This window comes from Danio rerio, chromosome 16, assembly GCF_049306965.1.
Source record: "Danio rerio strain Tuebingen ecotype United States chromosome 16, GRCz12tu, whole genome shotgun sequence".
NCBI lineage: Eukaryota > Metazoa > Chordata > Actinopteri > Cypriniformes > Danionidae > Danio > Danio rerio.
The window spans coordinates 47,640,001-47,663,242 of record NC_133191.1 but is presented as its reverse complement, the minus strand read 5'-3'; the positions used below and the strand labels follow the sequence as shown (position 1 = coordinate 47,663,242).

General features: G+C 36.8%; 1 protein-coding gene across 6 annotated transcripts in view; it reads right to left on the bottom strand.

Annotated features, from left to right (window-relative positions):
- Positions 1-23,242, bottom strand: part of adam22 (ADAM metallopeptidase domain 22) — a 137,418-nt gene that overhangs the window by 62,957 nt on the left and 51,219 nt on the right. For all 6 annotated transcript variants that reach the window (XR_012392494.1, XR_012392493.1, XM_021467004.3 and 3 more), the window contains exons 5-6: positions 15,137-15,219; positions 7,144-7,207 (exon numbers count right to left, since the gene is read on the bottom strand). Coding sequence is in view for 4 of the 6 variants with exons in the window: in XM_021467004.3 (XP_021322679.1) it covers positions 7,144-7,207; positions 15,137-15,219 (147 nt within the window). In the remaining 2 variants the exon portion in view is untranslated. The remainder of the gene's footprint in view (positions 1-7,143; positions 7,208-15,136; positions 15,220-23,242) is intronic.

The following is a 23,242-nucleotide window of genomic DNA, read 5'->3' as shown; positions in this document are numbered from 1 at the left end:
CAATGACTCACGTGTACTGCTCTGTAAAAACTGCAGGGTTCCATACAATTCATCCATGTTGTCTCAACACAAATCGAACAAGTTACCGTAACAAATTTAAATGTATTGAACATAAAACAATTAAGTTGTCTCTGAAAAATCTCAAGAGTTGTGTTGTTCAGCCCATTTTAAATAAGGAGTTTGAGCAAGCCGCAAAAATATTTTTTTCTCCTGGTTAATTATAATCCCAACATGACATTGCAGATGTGACTATTGTAAATGCGCACACTGCGATATCGATGCGAAAACCAAATATTGTGTAGCCCTAATTTAAATGCATTCATCCATGCCCCATTCACACTCAAGGTCCAAGGGGAAGGCATAGGGGCTATGAAATAGAATTGGGATAATGCCTTCATTTCTGCTGCAACATTTAGACGACAATCGCTGCTGAGCATATAACAAGCATGCATTAAGTTCACTGTGATGATAATAAACCCCTCACTCTGCCACCATTGCTATTGCCATACTCTATACCAGCTGACCGACACACTCCTGTACTAAGAGCCAACAGGGAATTTGAGTGCGCTAGATAAGAAAGACGAGGGAGACACAGACCTCATTTCTATGAAGGCCTTTCCACTCCACCCCCCAAATACACACACACGCACGTATGAGAGGCGGCACTTTGTGGAGGATTAGCCATATAACCCAGATGGCCTCTCAGATGTATTGGCTTAAAATAAGATGGGGTTTTCTGTATTTGAGCAGAGGAGGGTGTGTGTGTGTGTGTGTGTGTGTGTGTGTGTGTGTGTGTGTGTTCTCCTGGGGACGAGATCATGAATAGAAAGCAGGTTGGGGGATGGCACACTTTCTTTTTTTTTGGAAAGTGTGTTAAGGATGTTGAGGGGGTGGGGAGCCTGTGATGATCCCCCATCCCCAACACTATCAGAAAGAAGACTGTCCACTGAGCGGAAAATACAGAAAATAAGGAACAACTTTCCCTTTAAAAATACACAGTCCCGTTTTAGTAGGGGATGATGATGATGATTGTGGAAGAAAATGTTTGATTTCCTGTTTGAGTGGAACTAGAAGTGGAAATCGAATCCATTTAGTCAAGCTAATTGGAAAATTAAATTTATTTATTATTTAATTTTGAAATGTTTGTAAATGAATGTAAATGAAAATTGGGCAATTAAAAGCATCTCAATGCATAACAGATATTAATATATTATTATCCTTCATTATTATTAAACAAATGTTCCTTATTTAAATTTATATTTTGAAATATAATTTATTCCAGTGATGATTAAAGCTGAATTAAGATAATAAGATGAAACTGAATTTCCAGCATTAATTATACTTCAGAAATTCATGGCGATTAATATAATTATTATCATCAGTGCTGAAAACAATTGTGGCACAATAATTTTTTTTAGGATACAATCATCATAATTTTATAATTCCATTGTTATTATTATTATTATTATTATTATTATTATTATTATTATTATTATTATTATTATTATTGTTATTGTTATTATTATTATTATTATTATTGTTGTTGTTATTATTATTAATAATAATAGTAATAATAAATATAGACTTATATTTATTAATAATAATTTTACCCTTTTATTATTATCCTTTATTATTAAAAAGTTTACATTTTACTTTTACAATTTAAAAACACATTTTATGAATGGAGGTGGAAATATGGTCTATAATCCTATATATGTTATTATTATTATCATTATTATTATTGTACTTATTCCTCTTACAAAATATAATCATAAATATTGACTCATATTTATCAATAATAGTTTTAGAATTCCATTATTATCCTTTATTATTATAAATTGATAAATATTTTTATGCAATAATACTTATGTAATTACACAATAATACATAATAATATTATGTAATTATGTATGTAATAATAGAAATGCCAACTGACCAGCCGAGGCTCGAACCAGCTAGCTTCTTGCTGTGAGGCAATAGTGCTACCCACTGCACCACCGTGATGGCCCCTACATTTGTTTTTATTATTATTATCATTATTATTATTATTATTATTATTATTATTATTATTATTTTAAAATTATAAATTATTTTATTATATTCCGTTATCATTATAAAAGTTTACATTTAATCCTTTAAAATTTAAAGTCACATTTTTTTGAATGGAGGTGTAAATAAATAAACTAAATATGGTCTATAATCCTACATTTATTATTATTATTATTATTATTATTATTCTAAAAATATATAATTATTTAATAAATTATATCATTGTTTATTTTTTTCACTGTGTCAAAATTTGACAAACTATTCTATTAAATATAGTAGTTATTTGTTATATATTTTTAAATTAATGCAATTTTTGGTCATATATAAATATATGGTTTGTTAATTAATTATTAAATGTTTCAAATCTTAAACCAACATCAGTTGAACAGGATAGTTATTTCCGAGTTGAAACTTTTTGACAAAAATTCGCAATGATTAACATCTTTCTTTGTAAACCAACGAATCACTGTTCATGTTCAATGGTTATGTCCTTAATCATGAACATGGCATTTAAAGCATCCTCTTTGATTTCTTGTTGACTTTAGGTGTGTTAAGAGGCAAAGACTCTGCATGTGCTGTGAGCTTTGAGCAGCATCCAGCAGTGAGAGACACCACAGAGGCCAAAGAGGGACACGCTTTCATCTTCCCCGCTGTAGTGCGAGGCGGATGACAGTTGCATGTGCCATATGGTGAACAGGACGATACTGTCCCTCTGCTTTGTGAATGCGTCTGAATGAATCAGATCAGAAAACGGCCCTGTTGCTGAGGTTGCCAAAACGCAAGGTTATAGGGTTGACGATATGAAACATGACAAAACCATCAGCATGCAGAAACTGAGTCATTTCTAAGGGCGAGATGCTCATGAGATGAAGCATTACACGAGAACAGGCAGAAGGTGAAACTCGTTTCACACATCAGCACAGAGAGAAGGGTGACTGAGGACTGAAAAAAAAATGAACTGCTTTCTAACTAGGAGGGAAATTAGTAACCGGTGATATTAGACTCAATATACAGTTGAAACCAGAAGTTTACATGCAGGGTATAAAAAGACACATGACCATTTAAAAAAAGAAGTCAAATATTATGTGACTAAACTTTTTCTCTTTTAGGTAAGTTAGGATTATCAAATTTGTTTATGTTATGCATAAGAGCAGAATAATGAGGGAGAGATTTTTTGAGAAATTGTTATAACTTTTCTTGTAAGTCAAGTTTACACACAATTAGATTATTATGCCTCTGAAAAAGCTCAGAAGATGGTATCAAGTTTTGGAAGTTTCTGATTGGCTAATTGACAACATTTGTGTTAATTGGAGGCACAACTGTAGAATAGTATTTAAGGAAAACCTCAAACACACTGATTTCTTGTGTGACAACATGGGAAAATCAACAAACCAGAATCATCAAAAAAAAAAAAAAAAAAACATGTCCTGTGGTCTGATGGAACTAAGATTGAACTGTTTGGCCATAACCAGTGTTACATTTGGAGAACAAAGGGGAAAGCTTACAAGCCTAGGAACACCATCCCAACTGTGAAGTATGGGGGCGGCAGCATCATGTTGTGTGGCTGTTTTGCTGCAGGAGGGACTGGTCCACTTCACAGCATAGATGGCATCATGAAGAAAGAACATTATGTAGAAATACTGAAGCAACATCTCAAGACATCATCCAGGAAATTAAAACTTGGCCACAAATGCGTCTTTCAAACAGACCATGACCCTAAACCCTAGACCATGACCCTAACCAAATTAGTTAAAATGTGCTTTATAGACAACAGAGTGAATGTTTTGGAGTGGCCATCACAAAGCCCTGAACTCAGTCCTATAGAAAATTTGTGAGCAGAGTTGAAAAGGCTTACACCAGTTCTATCAGGAGGAATGGACAAAAAATCCTTCAAACTATTGTGAGAAACTTGTGAAAGGATACCCAAAGCATTTGACCAAAGTTATACAGTTTCAAAGCAAAGCTAAAAAAATACCAAGGAAATGTATGTAAACCTTTGACTCTCTAGAAATGAATAAAAAAATCTCTCATTATTCTGGCATGTAGCAAATGTAAATCATGTAGGTAATCCTAATGGATCTAAAATAGTAAACATTTATTATGATTTACCATCAGACATTTAAAAAAAAAAATCCTTTTTTTAGAGAGTATGCAAACTTCTGGTTTCAACTGTAGGTACACTGTAAAAATTAAGCCAGTACAACAACCACAACAACAACAAAAACATAATCCTTATTTGCTTTCACTTTTTCTTGTTCACTCAACTTTTGAAAGCATCAGCTGCACTGACCTAAAATTATTTGTCAGTTATACAAAAACCATTTAGTTGGGTTAACAGAAGATTATTAGTTTTCTGGAGAGGTGAACTACTCTGTAACAAAACTTTTTAATTTGTGCCAACTGAACATTTTTTGTCGGCAGAACTGGAATGCCTGAAGTTGAGTGAACAAAAAAACGAATAATCCTTATTTTCTTTCGGTTTCTTCTTGTCTACTCAATTTATGTTTTTTCACCTTTAATTGATAGGACAGTAGAGTAATGTATATACAGGAAAGTGTGGGGAGAGGAGAGAGGGGAAGGATTGGCATAGGACCTTGAGGCGATAATCAAACTCGGGTTGCCGTAAACACTAGAGTGCCATGTGTCGACGCACTAAGGGCACACTCACATTATGCTGTCCGAACCATGCCCATGCCCATTTCCTGGATCGTTTAAGAAGTGTGAGTGTTCTGAATCGGGCTCAGGCACGGTTTAGTTGGCTGGTCCTGGCACGGTTGTAAGAGGTGTGCCAGAGCACAGTTCACTTGGGCTGAGCCCGAAAATGAAGACTTTTAAGGGACTGTTTCATATGTGTCTATTAATCAGTCTTACTGTTCAATGAATGCAAACTGCTGTAGATTATTAAAGACGCAAACCCCCCACTGCATGACAGTGGCACCTTTAGCAAACCTCCTAATTCCTGCAGCACGAGGACTTTATGATTGTTTATGAGCGTCAAAAGTCACTGCTCAGCGAATTATTTGACTGTCACTGCATCCCAATTTTTGATCCTTGTCTTGTTTAAAGGTATTGTTGTTTTACCTTTTGTCCTGTTTCGACTTCTGTGTCTAATAAATGTTCTGTAACATTTGTCTCTGTATTAGTTTCTTTTTTTCAATTGAACTATGTTTGTTTGTTCTGATAATGTATTACTTCTTGGTACCAATTTCCACAACAGTTTTTTTTTTTGGTTCATATCTACTATTAGTTACATTATAGTTATAAATATGTAAATATAAATATGTAAAAATGTAAATGTTTATCTAAAATTATATTTTATACATTTATGGATGTAAATTAGTCTAGTAAAAAAAAAAATCAGTTTTGAGCCATATTACAGGGCGGTAAAATGACTTTAGAAAGATTCCAGCAGCATGTTTTTTTTTTTTTACTGGAGAGCTTATTAGTATAATGTTGATGATTTTAGCTATCTAGTTAGTTTATAAGTGGGATGTCTAAAGAATTTTTTTTTAGTTGAAATAACAAATGCATCTTCTTTCCCTCTTTTTAAAAATTATATTTCTGCATGAATGTGCGTGTGTGTATATACATTAACATTATTATAAAATATGACAGTGCCCAGCATAAATGAGTACACCCTTTACACATTTCTCTTTTAAATGAATAATTTCTATAGTATGCTATACAATATATAATTGTTTATATGCATTAAATTAGTCAGTACCAAAGCCAAAACTGGAGCTAATGTAACAAAATAACTAACGGTCCAAAAATGTTTAATATGTGATGAGAAAATATAATTTAAAAACATTTTAATAAAGAGGAAAATCAAGAGAACCATAAAATATTAAATTTAGATAAATTTTTCTACTTAGTTTTTTTTTAGAACACTAAATTTAAATGTATTATCTTTCTATTTTCTGTTAGTTGACCACACTTTCAGATTCATGAATATAATTGTTTAGTAAAACTGTTTTGAAAACGCACCAAAACATATTGTTTACATCCACTGATAATATCAATTTTCAAAAGGGGGTGAATGCTCATTAATGCAGTGCCCTGTATGCATTTATCGAATACTAATTTGCTAATAGTAAATTTGAATTAATTATATTTAGAAATATGGTCAAAATTATATACGTTTCGTTCATTATATATTGAAATCTCCTTATTTCTGATGGCATAATAAGGATAAGACTGTGACAGAATAAAAGCAAACTCAGATCGGATCATAAGCTCCCTCATGTGTCACTGAACGGGTTTCATCTCCCGTTAATAAGAGAACTTTAACATTTTAACCTTCATCGCAGCTCTAAATCCCTTCATTAGCAAGTTCCTCTGTGAATGATTCTGTGGCTGAGAATTGATATATTCTTTTTCTTCAGCATCAGTGTCTCAGTGACGCAGCTTCAGCTCGCCTTTCACAGATACGCCTTGCTCATTCTCTGTGACTGTTCATGTTGGATTCTTCCATTAGCAGATAATAACTGTGCTTTTGCAGAGTCAGGTGTCTCTATCGACTGTGTGATGGACTTATCATTTAACATATTACCTGTCTGCGCAGGAAAAGCCCTGTTAAACTGCTCTGGTCATCTTCTTGTCTTAAACAATCATTGTCAAGTTTCATCTATGGACATCAAAGTAGGGCAGCATGGTGGGCTCAATGGCTCCGGTTTTCCCCACAGTACAAAGACATGCGCTATAGGTGTATTGGAAAAACAACAACTGGCCATAGTGTGTGTGTGTGTGTGTGTGTGTGTGTGTGTGTGTGTGTGTGTGTGTGTGTGTGTGTGTGTGTGTGTGTGCGTGTGTGTGTGTGTGTGTGTGTGTGTGTGTGTGTGTGTGTGTGTGTGTGTGTGTGAGTGTGTGTGTGTGTGTGAATGTGAGAGTGCATGGGTGTTTCCCAGTATTGGGTTGTGGCTGGAAAGGCATCCGCTGTATAAAACTGGAATAATTGGTGGTTCATTATGCTGTGGCGACAGAGACTAAGCCGATTAGGGACTAAGCCGAAGGAAAATGAATGAATAACACCAAAGTAGAGATGTAAAAAGCCAGTAAAAACAAAGAAACAAAACAGGAATCCACTGTACTTACACTTGTGGTATTTTCTCCTCCTGGTTCGATCATGTAGGTGTGATTCCCATCAAAGAACATCCCACTAAAGAGAGGGGGAAAAAGAGATGGTGAGCATCTAACCAGCAGTGTTGGGGAAAGTTACCTTTTTAAAGTAGTGCATTACAATATTGAGTTACTCCCCCAAGTTGCGTTACTAAAGTAATATGTTATATGTATATGAGGTTTGATCTCTTTCAGAACTTGCAGGAGTTTTTTCAACTTTTTTATAGAAAAGCTTTTCATTTAACAACCACCTATATAACCTACACCTTCATCTTCCTTTAAAAAATGTACGATAAAATTGTATTTAACCCAGAGCTATACACATTGTACGAGCACACCACCAAAATATCAATGGAGCGGCTTCACAACAACTCGGTGAATGTCCTTGAGTGGCCCAGCCAGAGCCTAAACCTAAATCCTATTGAACATCTCTGGAGAGATCTGAAAATGGCTGTACACCGTCGCTTCCCATCCAACCTGATAGAGCTTGAGAGGTACTGCAAAGAGGAATTAGCAAAAATTCCCAAAGACAGGTGTGCCAAGCTTGTGGCATCATATTCAAAAAAAGTTGAGACTGTAATTGCTGCCAAAGGTGCATCAACAAAGTATTGAGCAAAGGCTGTGAATACTGATGCGCATGTGATTCTTCGGGTTTTTTATTTTTAATACATTTGCAACAATTTCAAAAACTCTTTTTTCACATTGTCATTATGGGGTATCGTGTGTAGAATTTTGAAAAAATAAATGAATTTAATCCATTTTGGAATAAGGCTGTAACATAAAAAATGTGGAAATAGAGAAGCGCTATCAATACTTTCCAGATGCACTGTATCGCAGAAAAACAAAATATCGCAATGTCAGATTTTTCCAAAATTGTGTAGCCTTACTAAATACAATAAAAGTTGCAAACAAGGTATTCAATATTGTTGCACATAAACCTCATCATGTTGCACGGCCAATTCAGTGAAGGACATCCAGTTTTCATTGTGGACATAAAAGTGTTTACTATGCATTTTTAATACAATATGGTGCACAAACATTTAGCACACATTAATGAGATTCATCCATCTATTTCAGTGCTGACTCTTAAAATCCAGGTAATTTTCACACTTATTGTGCAGCAAGACAATAGATGAGGAATTAATGAAGCGTAATGGAAACTGAGTGTGTGTCTCTTTTAGCCTTGAGACAAGCTGAGAGGATATCATTCTCTGCTCTGATGGAGTCTATCTCGAAGATCAATCAGTCCGTGACTCTTAGAAAACCTCCAGACGGCGCAGAGACACTCAAGGTGACTCCTGAAAGCGCTGCGCGTATTGTGAGGATCATACAATGACCTTCAGTCTGACTGCATTCATAAATACAGAGCGCCTTCTTCTATACAGTTGGAGCTAGAATTATTAACCTTCCTGAATCTTTAGCACCCTGCATGTTTTTTCCCAACTTCTGTTTAATGGAAAGAAGATTTTTTTCAACACATTTCTAAATATAATAATTTTCACAATTAATTTCTAATAACTGTTTTCTTTTAACTTTGCCATGATGAAAGTAAATAATATTTTACTAGATATTTTTCAAGATACTAGTATTCAGCTTAAAGTGACATTTTAAAGGTGCTGTATGTACGTTTTTGACTCTTCTAAAGCATAAAAACACCATAATATGTTTGCAGATATTCAAGCAACATGTTAAGTGAACATTCTTGTTTATATGAAAAAATGCTGAATTCAGATATTCTGCTTTGAAACTGTGCGTTACATGCCGTAATATTCCAATGCCAGCACCCCGGGTTGCCTTGGTGTCATTCATACAGTCAGGGAGGCTCTCAAAGCATGCGTTTGCGACCGAAAATGCGACCTTTGCGGACAGTAGCGGACAGTAGCAGCCTCCAAAATGAGATGCAGATTCAGAGTTCCACATGAGGTTATCAATTAGCAAATAACATAAATAATACAAACGTAAACATTAGGTGAGTGGGTTACATTGTAATCCCTTGTGCTAACAACACGACACAAGATGAGATTTGCAGCGATAAGCAGTTTGGCTGTTTGCACCAGACGAAACACGACAGAAATTTAAACACAGCCATTCAGAAGCACAGAATAGTGCACTTACTGCACTCCATTGAAATGATGAGGTTTATAATCTAATTAATACATATTAAACCTCTTTAACATTATTAATTGTTCATGCCATACCACTAATATGTGTAGGTTTACACCAGGGCTTAATTTGTGCCAAATTTTACCGATCCACCTCCTTAACCACCCGCCTCCACCATCCGCTGTTCACTTTCTTCCGCGACTCCCCAATCCTCTTCACGTTAGTCTGCGACAACCCTGCCCCACTCATTTTCGTCCACGACACATTTCATTTTCATCTTGCCTAAAAAAATACTATTTATTTTTTGATTTATTTTCTTGCATGAAAATGAAACAGGGAAGTAACAGCAAGATTTAAGGATGTTTCTTTTGTGAGTTTAAGCAAAGTCTCTTTAGGGCAAGTCATTTCACTCTGCGGCCATCTTTGAAACACCTCTCTGGCAGTATGCTCAGGCATTCTATCTGAATCGGGAAACATCAACTTCTCCAAAACGACTTGCCAAGCTTACTATTACATTTCATTTTACGATCAGCCAGTAAGATTAAACAACATCTATCTATTTAGTTTTACTTCTAAATGTTAAATGACACAAAATCTGCAGAAACTCACGTCTGGTCCGAGCCCCTCCCCAGGAGACTTGTCATTCTATAGCGATCGCTAATTGGCTCCTGTACTACAAGGCAGGGCTTCATTAGCCATATTGACAGTTACACTTTTCCCCATTTAAAAGTATAAGAGTGACATGTCTTGTGTATTCTAGAGTCTTTGGTTTAACTCATCCAATCAAGAAATCTAAGGATGTACCCCTCCTCTCTTATTTACAAGCAGGCAAATAGGTATGTGAATGTTTTGTTGTTTATTAATGACTTTAAGGTTGTACGTTTAAATCTCAATTTGTGTCTGATGTTGTTTTTGTACCTATTTATTCAGTTCTACGATGTGGATGTCGGCATTTGTCGTTAAGTGCAATAAATATCTGTGAAAAGGATCTCAGCCTTTGCATTGTAACTAAGGGCGGCATAGTAATCATTGTCAATTTTCTGTTGTTCAAGTGCAAGAAATAGAAGCCGTTTCTAATATATACATTTCAGGTGTTGGTTAGAGCAAAACTTCTTTTTAATATGTAGAATATTCCTTCTATAGCATGCCGGTGCTTTTATTTAGAACAAGATTTCAATCAGCCTTTGTTGGTGTCGTGACTGTCGTCAATCTGGCAACCTGCTCTTGCGTGTGCTTTCAACCAGGGGTGCAATACATAGTTCAGCCACTGGGTGTCAAACCTACATACTGCACTTTTAAGGCTAAACTAGTTTAATTAGGCAAGTTAGGGTAATTAGGCAAGTCACTGTATAACAGTATTTTTTTGTTCTGTAGGCAATCGAAAAATGATTGCTTAAGGGGGCTAATAATATTAACCTTAAAATGTTGTTTTTTCATTAAAAACTTATTCTAGCAGAAGTAAAACAAATAAGACATTCTCCAAAAGAAAAATAGTATAGGAAAAATATTATAGGAAATACTATGAAAAATTGCTTGCTCTGTTATACATCATGTGAGAAATATAATAAAAAAATAATAATTAACAGCAGGGTGAATAATTTTGACTTCAACTGTACTGCATGAACGCATTTTCATTGGATAGCTAAAAATTTTAAGTTCACCAGAACAACCACTGTTCTCACTGATAGTAATTTAAGAAAGCCACTAACAAGGCAGACACACAGACAGACGGAGGATCTGAAACAGCTATAATAGCCAAATGTGTACTATACCAGAACAGCATAACTACATCACTAATGACTTCAGGTCAATGATCTGCAAGAGGTAAAACAGCTCTCAGTCGATGAATGGCTTTAAAAGTGTCTGCTGTAGACTGTCATCAGCAGCCCGTGACTGTTTCATGAGCGTAACGCTGTTTGTCTGACCTGCAATATGGCATTAAGATAAAACACCATTAAACTGCAGTATCAGCAGCACCGTTCCCTCCCTCGCGCACCTACACACACTGTTCTCATAATAACACATAACAAACTATCATTTCCATTGTGATATGCAATATTTTGTATACAGATTCATATTTACATCACTGTTCAAAAGATTTGAATTTAATTCATTCATTAGCCTTAGCCTTAGTCCCTTATTTATCAGGGCTCACCACAGCGGAATTAACCGCCAATTATTCCAGCATATGCTTTACGCAGCAGATGCCCTTCCAGCTGCAACCCAGTACTGGGAAACACCCAAACATTCTCGCATTTACACACACACTCATACACAACGGTCAATTTAGTTAATCCAATTTAGCACATGTATTTGGACTATGGGGGAAACCAAAGCACCCAGAGTAAACCCACACAGAAAAGGGGAGAACTTGCAAACTACACAGAAATGCCAACTGGCCTAGTCAGGACTCGAACCAGCGACCTTCATGCTGTGAGGCAACAGTTCTGAAAACTTAGCCATGGTGCTGCGCAGAATTGATTTCATTCTTTTCTTTTAGCTTAGTTCCTTTATTAATCAGGGGTTGCCACAGTGGAATGAACCGCCAGCTTATGCTTTATGCAGTGGATGCCCTTCCAGCTGCAACCCAGTATTGGGAAACACCCATACACAGCCATTGACACACACACACACTCATACTCTACGGCCAACTTAGTTTATTTAATTCACCTATAATGCATGTGTTTGGACTATGGGAGAAACCGGAACACCTGGAGGAAACCCACAACAACACAAGGAGAACATGCAAACTCCAAACAGAAATTCCTACTGGTCTAGCTGGGATTTGAATCAGCGACCTTCTTGCTGTGAGGCAACAGTGCCAACCACTGAGGCACTGTGCAACACTGTCCTAAAGGTTTCTTTAATAATGTGGTATGGAAAGCTTCCACTTGTCAAAGTTCTTCTTTAGATTTAGGCTATTTGATTTTTTTTCCTGTCTGCCCATGTAATCCAATACTGTCTCCATAACGTTTAGTTTGAGTGTGTTATCAGCTGTTTTTCCATAGAAATATGATTTCAAAGTGCCAGCAGTGCACTTTTATGCTGAAAAATAAAACCATTCCCAATCAAATGTTTGTCCAAAAGGAATGGCATGATGCATTTTTCAACATGCACAGGCCTTAAATCAGTCCCTAAGAACACAAGCAGAAATTAAAAGGCACATATTTTACACCTTTTACAAGATGTAAGATAATCCTTTGTCATAATGATCGCTGATACCAAGTACCGATTCTGATGCTTCAAGCTTTACAATGCATTGAGCACACTTTCCCTTCAAGTATGAACCTTAAGGGAAGATCTTACCTAAGAGAATAAATTAAGGATGCTGCAAATTAAACCTTAAACACATCTCTTATAACCGTTTAGGTGTGAACATGTCATGGCCAAAAGCAGCTTTACAGAAAACAATTCATTTTACTTCAGCTTAGGCTATGTATGTAGCTGAGCGCTTGTCTTCCTCTACTTGTAAACTCATAAACAAACACCGGCGATCAGTCTATGAGATCAGCCAGATTGGTGAGTACTGATCAAGACATGAAATGTGATTATCTTCGGCTGATCGAACAGAGCATCCCTAGTTTCTACAGGTGGTTTTCAAGCCCACTCACCTAAACGAAGCACAATTTGAAATGCCAATGTTTCAGACATGGAGTAATTGAGAAAGTGTCAACAACAAGGTTTTTGTACTGAAATACAGCTGTTTTTAACCTTTTAGGACACACACCCACCAAGTTTGGCCAATTTCACTCGCGTCCCATCTCGATTGTCAATAAGTGTGAGCCATGGCATACTTGCTTTTGATGTACGTACATACAGAAAGTCATGTTTGCAGAGTCCTGACGGTGGGTTAAGTCGATCATTAAGTATGTTTACAAGGACACTAATACTTTAATAGATTTTTAATACAATAAAGAAAATACTCTGATTAAGTGTCTACTATGTAAACAGCAATTTTTGATTACCTTAATCCGACTAAAGTCATAACTGAAATAAACAGAAATGGAATTAAGAAGTGGAGTATGTATATTAGTGGTATTATTGAAGTAAACAAGCAAACTATTACCGTCATGTAGGACTTTTCACCATATTTTCCGACAAGATCCACACACTCGGCTGTCAGTAAAGGACCCTAGACACGCACATTGCAAAATGTGGATGTTTTCAATTTCTTTCCATTAAGCGTGCGTTATTAAATTCCATTAAAACAACACTCTTCCACCAGTCCTTATTCCTTATTTGCATCTAATACCTCAGTTTGTCACGGGGGCATGAATGAAATATTCATAGGTGAAAGTGAAACTGCCGAACTGCAGTTAAAGTCACCCAAAATTACAGGAAACTCTTACATGAAAGCACTTCACGTTAACACCTTAATTATGTTATTGTCTATTAGAGCAAATAATTAGATTACAGATGTCCATGTAAGCGTAGTCAGTAGTGTCTTCAAAGTTAGTGAAAGATCCAGAAGGCCATCCTGCTGATTTGATTCAGAAGGGCTCATTTTTGTCAGACGGCTCATCGGTTTTACTTTCCTTCACTGTCATTCATTTTAAAAAGCACCTGGTCTATTTTATTTGTATATGTTTTACTCGAACGCATAAACTCTACATTTGCAAGATTGTTAGATGTGGAGCTAACATTAATCTGACTCACTCGTGAAGACATAAAAATCGTCATCATAATTTACTCGAGTGCACTCCTCAATGTCTCTCTCTGAAAACCCCTGACGTAATATACCACCAACCGTAATATACATAATGTAACACCAACCCAGACAGTATATCAATTAAACTACTGAAACTATTCAAAGTAAAAGTCAACCTAAAAATGTTAAAAATTGTAGGAAGAAAGATCAAGACCCCATAACGCAATTCAAAACCATAAAGAAACGGGTAAAAAATAAAAACATGAATCACAAAATATTAAAAAAACAGTTAAATTATTGTATTGCTTTTTTTTTGTATATTGATATTTTCACATTGTAGTTATATAAGGTTGACCTTTTCTGACACTACATCTGACTTGCATAATTCCTTTACTAAAACAACACATACATAAAACAACAAAAGCATTTCCTCCCAAATCTGTGCGGATGTGATTGTCTTATTAAAGAGAATATATTTAGACAATAAACATTTGAGTGTGACGAGTGTGAATGTAAAGATTGTGCTGCTCCATTTCTGAGTTACATCTTGACCTGACTCTGCGTTCACATACAGAGAGAGAGAGAGAGAGAGAGAGAGAGAGAGAGAGAGAGAGAGAGAGAGAGAGAGAGAGAGAGAGGGAGGGAGAGAGAGAGAGAGAGAGAGAGAGAGAGAGAGAGAGAGAGAGAGGGAGGGAGAGAGATGGATCTGACCTGACTCCTTCTCACACTAAAAATACAGACGGAAGGAACTGAGCTTTCCCAGAGGGCCACACGGAGAGGTGTGTGTGTGAGAGAGAAAGCCTCTATAGAGACATGCAGATACGTTTACTGCAGCCATATAGAAGGTACGCCAGCAATACAAACATAAATCCTACACAACAAATACATTACATTTGCAATAATGGAGCACAAGGCTAAACGTGATGCAATAAGTATTACATTAATGGTGCAGGAGAGAAAAACGGTACACACAAGCAGACTGAGATTATCAGTGTGTTATATGAGAGGAGGATAATAGCATGCCGTAATTATACAGCTCTAATTGTTGAATGGGATAATCGCAGCTTTGGCCCGCTAACATGTGCTTATTTATGAATGTGTCTTTGAAAGAGACACTTCTGTGGGCAATTGTAAGTAAGCGGCGTCAGGCTGCGTTGGTGAACTCGTGTGTGTTTGTGTGTTCATTCAGACATGAAGCTCATCAACAGAGGGACTTACTGTAATCCGTGGCAAGTCGAAAGCGCCACATATGACTTAGGAACATCACGCACTTTCCCATGGTAATAACAGTGTTCTCCACCCTGCAGAGAGGAACAAACAATAATAATAAGGAACAAAACATACTGCTAATGTCTGTTGTTTCACAGTCACTCATCCAGTCAGAATCGTCCCTTTTATAATATCTGATTTATTGTTTTGTTTTAAACTGAGAAGTTGTATAATATGAACCAGCTGTGAGCTGCATTCCAATAGCTGCTAAATGCAAGGGCGAAAATACCAGCAACATTTATTAAATTGTCCCCACCAATAATTTAATCCCCTCCAAAATAAAATAACGCACTCTGTCAACTCTTATGAATATAGATATGCAGAAAGGGTTCAATAACATTCTCTATTTGAGTCCTACAGTGTTATTGGCTGTGCCTTTCCTTGCTGTCACAGCTACATTTAGTTGTTAGCTGCACCAAAACTGCTCAATAGTAGGAAGGGGGATACCAGTAATGTTCTTTCCGATCCCATACCAAGTATTTCAGGACAAGATTTTTCTTTATAGTTCTACCAGAAAGACCAGGGAGATAAATATGATTTTGAATTGTATTTATTTGATGAGTATCATTTGACAAAAAAAAAAAATAATGTAACAATACAGGATTTCTTTGGCGGAGGCCCTATCTGTAGCTTGAATCGAAAGTTTGTAGATCGAGCTACGGCTGCCGAGGACAAAGGCAGGGACGAAGCCAATGTTGCCAACTATTTTCAATAAAAGGGTGCTAGGCTCTGCCCAAAAAGTCACTAAATGTCATTAGATTACGTCATACGTCAAATTTGCATATTACTGACGTTCTAGAGTTCACGCACGTTTGTTGATTCCAATGTAGGTGCACGTCTTGCCCGCACTAATGGCGTGAAGCGAGTGCACCGTGAGTCACATGACAAGAATTGACCGATCAGCTTCAGCTTGTATGGAATATACACATTTCAGTAAACTAATTATCTCTAGACAAACACAGAACATCCAAAAACTGCAGTGCTTTATGGAATAAAATCACTGTCATATATATTTCGTGCGTAAATAAAATTCATGCATCCGTAATTATAAAATCGTAAAGGAAAACGGAACGTACTCGTAATTTTACGAGGGTACAATTCCAAAATCTGCAATTAGAACAGACACACTTACGACATTTTCTTTGTCTGTTTGTATATAACTGATAAATTCACGATGGGTGTACTTTACAAGCACGAAACACTGTTTTACCACGGACACAAAGTCCTGATTACGAGTACGAATCAACAGCGACACTCCACTGTCAAAATTACGTCACCACTGTCACAGGCGAGAGTCATCGATCAGGTAAGAGTTTTGTTATTCCCTCTTTGAGAAATGTCCGTCATGAGCTGTAATAAAGGATGAGACTTAATGAGGTCCATTTTCACTGTGTTTCTTGGACATTTTACAAAAAAAAGGATGGGCCGAGGATAGTGAGCTAGCATAATGTAAGTTAACATTACAGGCAGCGAGCGCAGTATGAGTGAATCACTGAACACTTAACTATAATATCTGTGTCTGTTCTAATCGCAGATTTTGGAATTGTACCCTTGTAAAATTACGAGTACATTCCGTTTTCCTTTATGATTTTATAATGTATATAACGTATGCGTGAATTTTATTTATGCTCAAAATATTTATGACAGTGATTTATTCCATATGCTTTGTAAATTTTTCTATAAATAAAACTTGTTTTAGAGTGACAGCAATGTTAGTAGCCTAGCATCCTACAACCTACAAAACACTGTACACACCCTTCATGTGCAAACTTCACACAGAAATGCTAACTGACCCAGCCGAGAATCGAACCAGTGACCTTCTTGCTCTGCGCCACCATGCAAGTTTGCATTACTCATTAAACTGATTAAACTGATACATTCAGAAAAGCTGATTAGTTAAAGAATGAAAACACTGAGTGAGTGATTGAATCATTCATTCAACAGAATCGTTCAGAAATGCTGATTCATTCAGGAACATCTGTTTATTTGTCAAACACAAGATGTTAAGGCTTTTTTGTCACTATTTTATATTGAAAAAAAGTAAATGTTAATATAAACAAAATGAATGAAACTGAGGCCTAATCTCAATTCTACCCCTTAGTCCTTGCCCTTACCCTTCATTTTGTGCGTTCACGTGAAGGAGTAGGGGTGTTGTAATTCTTTTTAGCCTAAAGGCATAGTGTTAAGGGGTTGAAACGAAGATTTTTCAGGACCACACTCGAAACCAAGGGGTAAGAAAATTTCCCAGAATACACCAGCTAGAACGGCAGCTTGGCTGCACCAGGAAGTCAGGAAATGCACAAATTAGTATTTTTTGTCATTATTATGAATTTTAAAAACAAACAAGCACATGTTTTAAAATACATTAATAACCGCATGATTTACAGTCATGCTTTAAAAAAAACATAAAAGCCATAAAAAACAAAATAAAAAAACAGAATTTATAATTCCTAATAATAACTCCTGTACAGCAGTCCCACAACATACTTTTACATTCTGACACTCAGTGACACTCGAATACCCTGTCAGAAAAGTCTAGTGGCTGGGAATGACCTTTTTACAGTGTCTGCTATAATAATAACATGATATTATTGCTTTCAGTGATTTCCTGAAGATAAATACCAAAAAATAATGCAACTGGAATAACTACGATCGTCTGATCTCATATGAAGCAAGAGATTGCGATGACATCTGATGACATGTGCTGGTGCTGTCCCGTTTCTAAGGGGTAAAATTTGAAGCCCTTCCTCTTCACACACTGTTTCAAGGGCCAAGGGGGAAAGGGTTAGGGTAGGGGTACAAAAATAGAGTTGGGATGGGGCAATTAACAATAACAATCTATTTGAATTTGTTTAATTTAGATGTTTAAATTCTGCATGTATGGGTCAGCATTTATACCAATCATTTAAGTGCATTTTGTGACCAGAAGACTAACAAGAGCATCGCTGAGTAGAGTTTGTGTGTTATTTCTGAAATGTTTTTAGTGTAAGTGCTCGACTGCCATTAGAGCAGCAGGTTTTCACTTCCTGCTTTTCCTCAGAGGAATAAAGCTGCAGCATTTACCAGCAGATCAATTTCAGCCCCCTGTCTATCTCTCTCTCTCTCTCTCTCTCTCTCTCTCTCTCTCTCTCTCTCTCTCTCTCTCTCTCTCTCTCTCTCTCTCTCTCTCTCTCTCTCTCTCTCTCTCTCTCTCTCTCTCAGTTCAGTTCAGTTCAGTTCAAGTTGCTTTATTGGCATGACATTAAATACAGTATTGCCAAAGCATTTCAAATATGAAACATATTAAAACCATTGAAAATAATAATTAATAGTAATACAAATAAGATATAATGACACAAAAAAAAAACAATACATTTGATAAATAAAATAATAATAATAGTAAAAAGTTTAAATTATTTAAATAAGACACAAATTTACATTAACCGTTTCTTATGGTGTGTAGGGTGTATACATATTTTGCAGCCAGTTCAAATGTCAATTCGTCCTCTCCGAGTATATAGTAAAGTTTTTCTGAGTCATTTAAATTAAAAAATGAATTGATCAATGTTTCAAATTGGGGGAAAAATATTTCTCTAGTCGTGCTGTATTTGGGGCAGAACAGAAGGAAGTGTGTCTCATCCTCTATTTGCTTTGTGTCACACTGTTTACATATTCTCTTTTCCTTAGGAGTCCAGGATTTTTTATGTCTGCCTTTTTCTATTTCTAGGTCATGATCACAGAGGCGATATTTGGAAAGAATGTGCTTTTCTTTTAATTGTTTTAATGATAAATAATTTGCCAACTGTGTGGTTCTATTTAGGGCCGAATAACATTTAAGTTTAGTCTGGAGGTTGAATTCAGTTTTCAGTTTTTCATCATAGTTATATTTTAATGTTTTGTCAATTTGTTTGTGAAGGTTTTGTTTGGGGACGGGTTCGGTTTGTGCTTGTTTCAGTAGCTCAGATACCAGTGTGTTTAGAGGATGAGACACTGTAGGTTTTTCATTAGCCAGAAGGGCTTTATATTGGACAGACTGGGGGTCCGACTGATGCAGGTGCAGCCAGAACTGAACAGCTCGTTTCTGAATCTCCAAATTTAGCGGGTTTAAACCCAGTTCAGCCCTGCAGGCAATGTTAGACGTGTTTCTGTGAATATGTAATATGTTTTTAGCAAATTCTAATTGTGTTCGTTCAATTAAACTTTTATTCCAATTTTCTAATTTTAATACTGGTGCCCAAATTTCACTCCCATATAGTAATATAGGTTTGATAATAGCGTGATATAATTTAATCCATGTTTTAGTTGGTAACTGTAATTGGCCAAAGCGTGATTTTATGGCATAGAATGCTCTGCGAGCCCTCTCGCTCAGGGTCTTGACAGCGAGATTGAAGCCCCCAGAGGCAGAGATCTGGATGCCCAGGTATGAGTAACTGCTACAATGCTCTAGAGTTTCTCCTCTGTATGTGAATTGATATTTGTGTCCCTGAGATCTGGCCTTCTTCTGGAACACCATGACTTTGGTTTTGTCCAGGTTGACCGTCAGTGCCCATTCCTCACAGTACTGCTCCAACAGAGTCAGGCTGTGTTGGAGACCCTCTGCTGTGGGAGACAGCAGCACCAGGTCATCTGCATACAGCAGGCACTTTACTTTAGAGTCAAGCAGAGTGAGGCCGGGGATGCAGTCGGAGCCGTCTAGAATGTCTGCCAGATCATTAATGTAGATGTTAAACAGGGTTGGGCTCAGGCTGCAACCCTGCCGCACCCCTCGACTCTGCTGGACAAACTCTGTTCTCATATTTCCAACTTTTACAGCGCATTTACTTTTCTTATACATGGCTTCTATAATGCTATATACTTTTCCACCAATGCCAATTTGCAACAATTTGTATAATAGTCCGTCATGCCAAATAGAATCGAAAGCTTTTTTAAAATCAACAAAACAAGAGAAAATCTTTCTTTGTTTGTTCTTTATGTTTTTATTTATTAAAGTATGAAGGGAGTAAATATGGTCAGATGTCCGTTGTTTTGGTAAGAAGCCAATTTGTGATTTGTTTAGGATGTTATGTTTTGTGATGAATGTCACTATCCGGTTGTTAATAATATTGCAAAATAGTTTTGCTAAGTTGTTGCCAACACAAATGCCACGATAATTATTGGGGTCGAATTTATCTCCGTTTTTATGTATAGGTGTAATCAGTCCTTCAGACCATGTCTCAGGGATGTCACCAGAGGATAGGATCAGGTTGAATAGTTTGGCAAGAGCCCGAATTATGTCAGGGCTGCTGAGTTTTAGCATTTCATTACTGATGTTGTCCTGTCCACAAGCCTTCTTCAGTTTCAGATGTTTAATGTGTTCTGATATTTCTGTTGTTGATATAATTGTGTCTAATGGGTTTTGGTAATCTTTAATTGTCTTCTTTAAATCGTCTAGTCTACTCTTGGTTTTAGTTTGAGGCTGGTTGAGTTCTGGCTGTTGGTATAATTTTTTAAAATAATTCTTCCAGACCGTGCCACATTGCAGTGATGTTTCCATTTGGGGTCTTTCAAATTTTTTAAAGAGATTCCAAAAATGGTTTTGGTCTATTGATTCATTAATTTCATTAATTTTATCCTCATAATATTGATTTCTTTTGTTGCAAATCAACTTTTTATAATTTTTTAAACATTGTGAATATGCAAGTCTTAGGGTTTGATCAGCTGGTGCTTTATGCTTTTTATTAGCAATCTGGCGAAGGTCTCTTCTGAGATTTTTGCACTCATTATCAAACCAAATGTACTTTATATTTTTTTGTTTGTTTTTTCCAAATTTGAATTGTTGTTTGATGTTAGATATAGTAGTCAAAGTTTGAAATATGTTATTAAGATTGGATGTTGCAGAGTTTATTCCACTAGTATCTGGTGTGTAATTTGTGGACATAAAGAGATTTATCATTTTGTGTACTGTAGAGCTGCACATGTTTTCTCTGAATATTTCTGCATCAGACTGACTCCAGCTGAGTTTGGGTTTTAAAGGGAACAATTTTCCTTGATTAAGGGGAGGGACATTGAGCTGGTTACATGACTGCTTCAGGTAGAGGACTGTTTGGCAATGGTCAGAAATGGGGCATTGAGGTCTAACTGTAAAGGCATTAATAAAATACGGGTCAATGTCTGTCATTGAATAATCAACTACGCTTGCTCCTAATTTGGAGCAATATGTAGGTCTACCGAAAGAATCTCCTTTGGTTCTACCATTTATAATATATAAACCTAGACTTTTGCAAAGTTTAAGTAATTTTTTCCCGTTTACATTAATAATGTTATCATAACTGGTTCTCGGAGTAATGACAGATGATGAGTAAGACATGTTCTCAGATATGTGATCATTATCTACAATATTTATATAATCAATTTCTCTTCCTGTCCTTGCATTTATATCTCCACATATGAGAGTGTGTCCTCTGGACTGGTAGTGCAGGACGTCTCTCTGCAGCTGCTGGAAGCAGTCTTCTTTATGATAAGGAGAGTCATGGGGTGGGATATATACAGCACATAGGTAAAGGTTACTCTGTGGCAGGATCGATTTTAATTCAAGCCAAATTAGTGAATTTTCAGTTTTGATGACTTTAATCAGATGTTTTAGATTAACTTTGTGCCATATAAGAATGCCACCTGAATCACGGCCACATTTGATCTGGGAGTGTTTGACTGAGGGTACAATGATCTCTCTGTATCCTCTTGGACAGTGTATGTTCTCATTACTCCGACACCAGGTCTCAATAAATATGATTATATCTATGTCTTTTATATTATTAAGTAGGTCTTGGTCTGAAGACTTGTTTCCAAATGTTGAAGAACGCAAACCTTGGATATTCCAACAACTAATTCTAAACGATTTCATAGATGAACTTAAAGTACAAATATAGTAAAATATATAAATAAGATATAGTAAAATGTGTGTGTGTGTGTATATACAGTATTATTCTTGCTTCACTAGTTTGGAGCAGATGATGTTGAGCAGGTGTTTGATCTGGCTGAGTTCAGCGGCTGCAGGGTCTGGTGTCTGCCGCACGGCTGCTGCGTAGCTCTGCTGCTGTGATGGAGCTGTTGGGGTCGAGTCCTGTCTATTGTATGTAGGAGGGTGAAGGTGTCTCTGTGTGTAGTTCTGTTGCTGCTGTGCTGGAACTGCTGGATTCTGCCTGTTGTGTGTAGGAGGGTGCAGGTGTCTCTGTGGATAAGGGCTGCTTTGCTTCTGTGAAGGTCTGTTGTGTCCTGATGAACCCAGAGCTGATCCTTTCAGCACTCTCGCAAAGGCCTGAACTCCTGTCTTGTTGAGGTGTACATAATCATACATGTGTTGAGGCCCGATGTCTTTATGGTAGGCCAGGTGAACATTAGGAATTAGCGCACAGGCTCTGGAGAGTTCCACATTGTTTCCATGGATCACGTGGAAAGGCACGTCACTGCGTGGCAGTAGTGTGGACAGGGTGATTTTAGCTTCAGGAAAGCGCTGTGAGGCTCTGATGGCTACTTCTCGCAGCAGAGGAGCCACGTTGCCTCTGGTTGCTCGCAGGTCATTTGTCCCTGTGTGGATGATGATGTGCTTGTAGGATTCATTCAGGTTTTTGTCAGATAATATCTGAAGAGCTTTGTTTGTGTTTGGGCACCATATTTTCTGTGCTTTGAGTTTTGGAAATAAGAGTTTTTCTTTTAGATATTTTCCATTTGAGTCGATGAGGATAAGAGCCTGTGCATGTGAGGTGGTGTTGATGGATTGTGGGTCTGTTGGGGGCTGGAGCTCATCGACTGTCTGTAAGGACTGGATCTCAGTAAGAGTCTCTTCACAGATGAGGGGTTCAGTCTGAGAGTCTCTGGACGATGATGAATGGAGAAGCTGGTTCTTCATATTATCAATGAGTTCATCTTTCTTTTGAAGTTCTGATTTTAAGGCTGAGAGTTCTTCCTGCATTTCTGTTTTAATCTCTGTTATTTGTCTTCTAAATGTTGTTTTTAGTTCTTTCAGCTCTTCTCTTGTTTCTTGGAGCTCTTTTGACAACTGCTCTTTGTTTTTCTGTAGGGATTCAGTCTCTTGTTTTA